The 2,067-nt window shown below is 43.4% G+C and overlaps 1 protein-coding gene across 1 annotated transcript; it reads right to left on the bottom strand.

Annotated features, from left to right (window-relative positions):
• Positions 1-721: 721 nt before the first annotated feature.
• LOC141716786 (uncharacterized) lies at positions 722-1,623 on the bottom strand. Its single transcript, XM_074518967.1, has 3 exons — positions 1,242-1,623; positions 1,168-1,196; positions 722-1,069 (listed from the first exon to the last, which is right to left on the bottom strand). The coding sequence occupies exons 1-3, from the start codon at positions 1,621-1,623 to the stop codon at positions 722-724; spliced, it is 759 nt and encodes a 252-aa protein (XP_074375068.1).
• Positions 1,624-2,067: the final 444 nt, after the last annotated feature.

Raw genomic sequence — 2,067 nt, forward strand, 5'->3', positions numbered from 1 at the left:
AATATGTAAGCTTCAATATATGATTCAGACTTTCAGGTTATACTTTTTGTTTTATAGGTGATAGAGGTCTTAAAATATATGTTTGTTTTGTGTCAATAATTTCATAGTCAGACCATATAGTTAATAATAGTTTATTTCCTACTTGCAGCATATGAAAACATCATGGTCCCCTACAAATATTTATTTGGATGCATCAAAGTGTTGGGCTCTGCAAATGCTTCATTGTTGAAAATTGAAGCCAATGTTATTTTTTTTTGTCAGACTAACATTGTTTAAAAATTAAAATTATAATTGATGGTTCAGACTTCAGACTTAAATTGTAACTTTGTTCAAACTAAATTACAACTTGTTACTAGTTTAGTAATTTTGAGTTATTTTGATGTAACACGATCAATTTGGAACTTATTTATAAATTCATTTATTATTATTTTGAAATATGTAAACCGCTCGCACCGCACCGCCCCATATTTTGTGGTGTGGTTTAAATGCTTCGCGGTGCGGGTGTGGTTTGTAAAATTGTATAAACCGCATATGCGGGTTGATTTGCGGTTTTATGAAAAAATCGCACCGCCCGCACCGCGAACACCCCTATTGGCCCAATGAGAGGTTTGATTATGAAGGGGTCTTCATGCGGACGAATGACTTCCTCATAATCTTCTGTGCTGAAAGTAATGGGAATGTGGGGCTTCACCTGGCCGAACTGATAGAGGTTGTACACTTGTCAGGCATACTTCTTTTTCGTCGTCCTACTATCTTTGTCCAGCACACTGCTCCCAGATATTGTCTTCACCTCACCCCTTATCATGTCTCTTCGTTCAGGCTCATCAGCTTCCGGTTCTTCCTGATTATCTTTCGTCCCCATTCTGTCCCTCAGATCTCGGACGAACTGATTGATTTTGCCTTCTTTGATCATCCGTTCGATAAGCTTCTTGAGATGGTAGCATTCATCAGTATTATGCTCCTTATCTCTGTGATAATCACAGCACTTGTCGGGGTTCTTCTTGTGGTTTGGGACTTTTATCTTGGTTGGCTGAACGAATCCAGGCTTTCCCTTGATTTCATGGAGAATCTTGGAGATTGGTGCATTCAGAGGGGTGAATACAGCCGAATCTCTATCTCGGCATCATTCGGCCCCACGGTCGATTTCCTTCCTTCCTTCTTTCCTACCATCCCTTCGGTCATTCCTAGATCTTGAGCTATTGTATTTTAAGGGAAATCGTAAAGAGAGAAAAGTTTTTTACCTTTATAGGGGTCCAGCCCCGCCGTAAGGAAGCTCATGGCCTTGACTTTATCCAGATTTGTGACCATTTCGGCTTCCTTCTTGAACCGAGCCAAATAATCTCCCAATTCCTCGTTCGTCCTCTGTCTGCAGTGGACCAGGGCCTCGGTATCCTTCACCTTCCGACACAGGTGTGGGTAGTACTTCAGGAACTTTCTCTTCAACTGCTCATATGATCCGATGAACCTAGGTTTGAGGGACTTATACCACATCGAAGCTGATCCCTTCAAGTAGGTCTTGAACATTTTGTAGAGCATGATGTCATTATGACCCATCCCAATCATCAACAATTCGTACTTTTTGCAGTGGTCCTCTGGATCGCCCTTTCCATTGAACTCGCTCATCTTCAGGAACTACCTATCCTCGCTCGGGGGAGGTCGGTACTGCTCAATCTCTTCCGTCATAATCGGTTCTCGATCCACCCTTCTGTTACCGAACATGGCCTTTTCCAGGAGAGTTAGTCTGATTCGGGACCTATCAATTTCTTCGTCTGAATCAGATGAAAAGTGGTGCTTCGTCTGCTTCCTTCTAGGGTGCGAATCAGAGTCGGACTCTTTTTCTTCGTCATACCCCCTCCGCTCTTTCCCTGGTTTGGTGGTTTTCTCCGGCTCATCAGCTTGCAGTGCTTCGCGCAGTGCTTTCTCCTGCAGCTCAATTTCTTCCCTCTGGAGCTGTAGGGCTTTCAAGCGCACGCATCGGCCTCTCTTCGCTTCACTCGGGCCTCCGCTTCTTTCTCAGCTTGGTCATCTTTTGCTTTGCCCTTCTCCGCGGCTAACTTTTCTGCGCGA

The sequence above is a fragment of the Apium graveolens genome, chromosome 1 (assembly GCF_009905375.1).
Source record: "Apium graveolens cultivar Ventura chromosome 1, ASM990537v1, whole genome shotgun sequence".
Lineage (NCBI taxonomy): Eukaryota > Viridiplantae > Streptophyta > Magnoliopsida > Apiales > Apiaceae > Apium > Apium graveolens.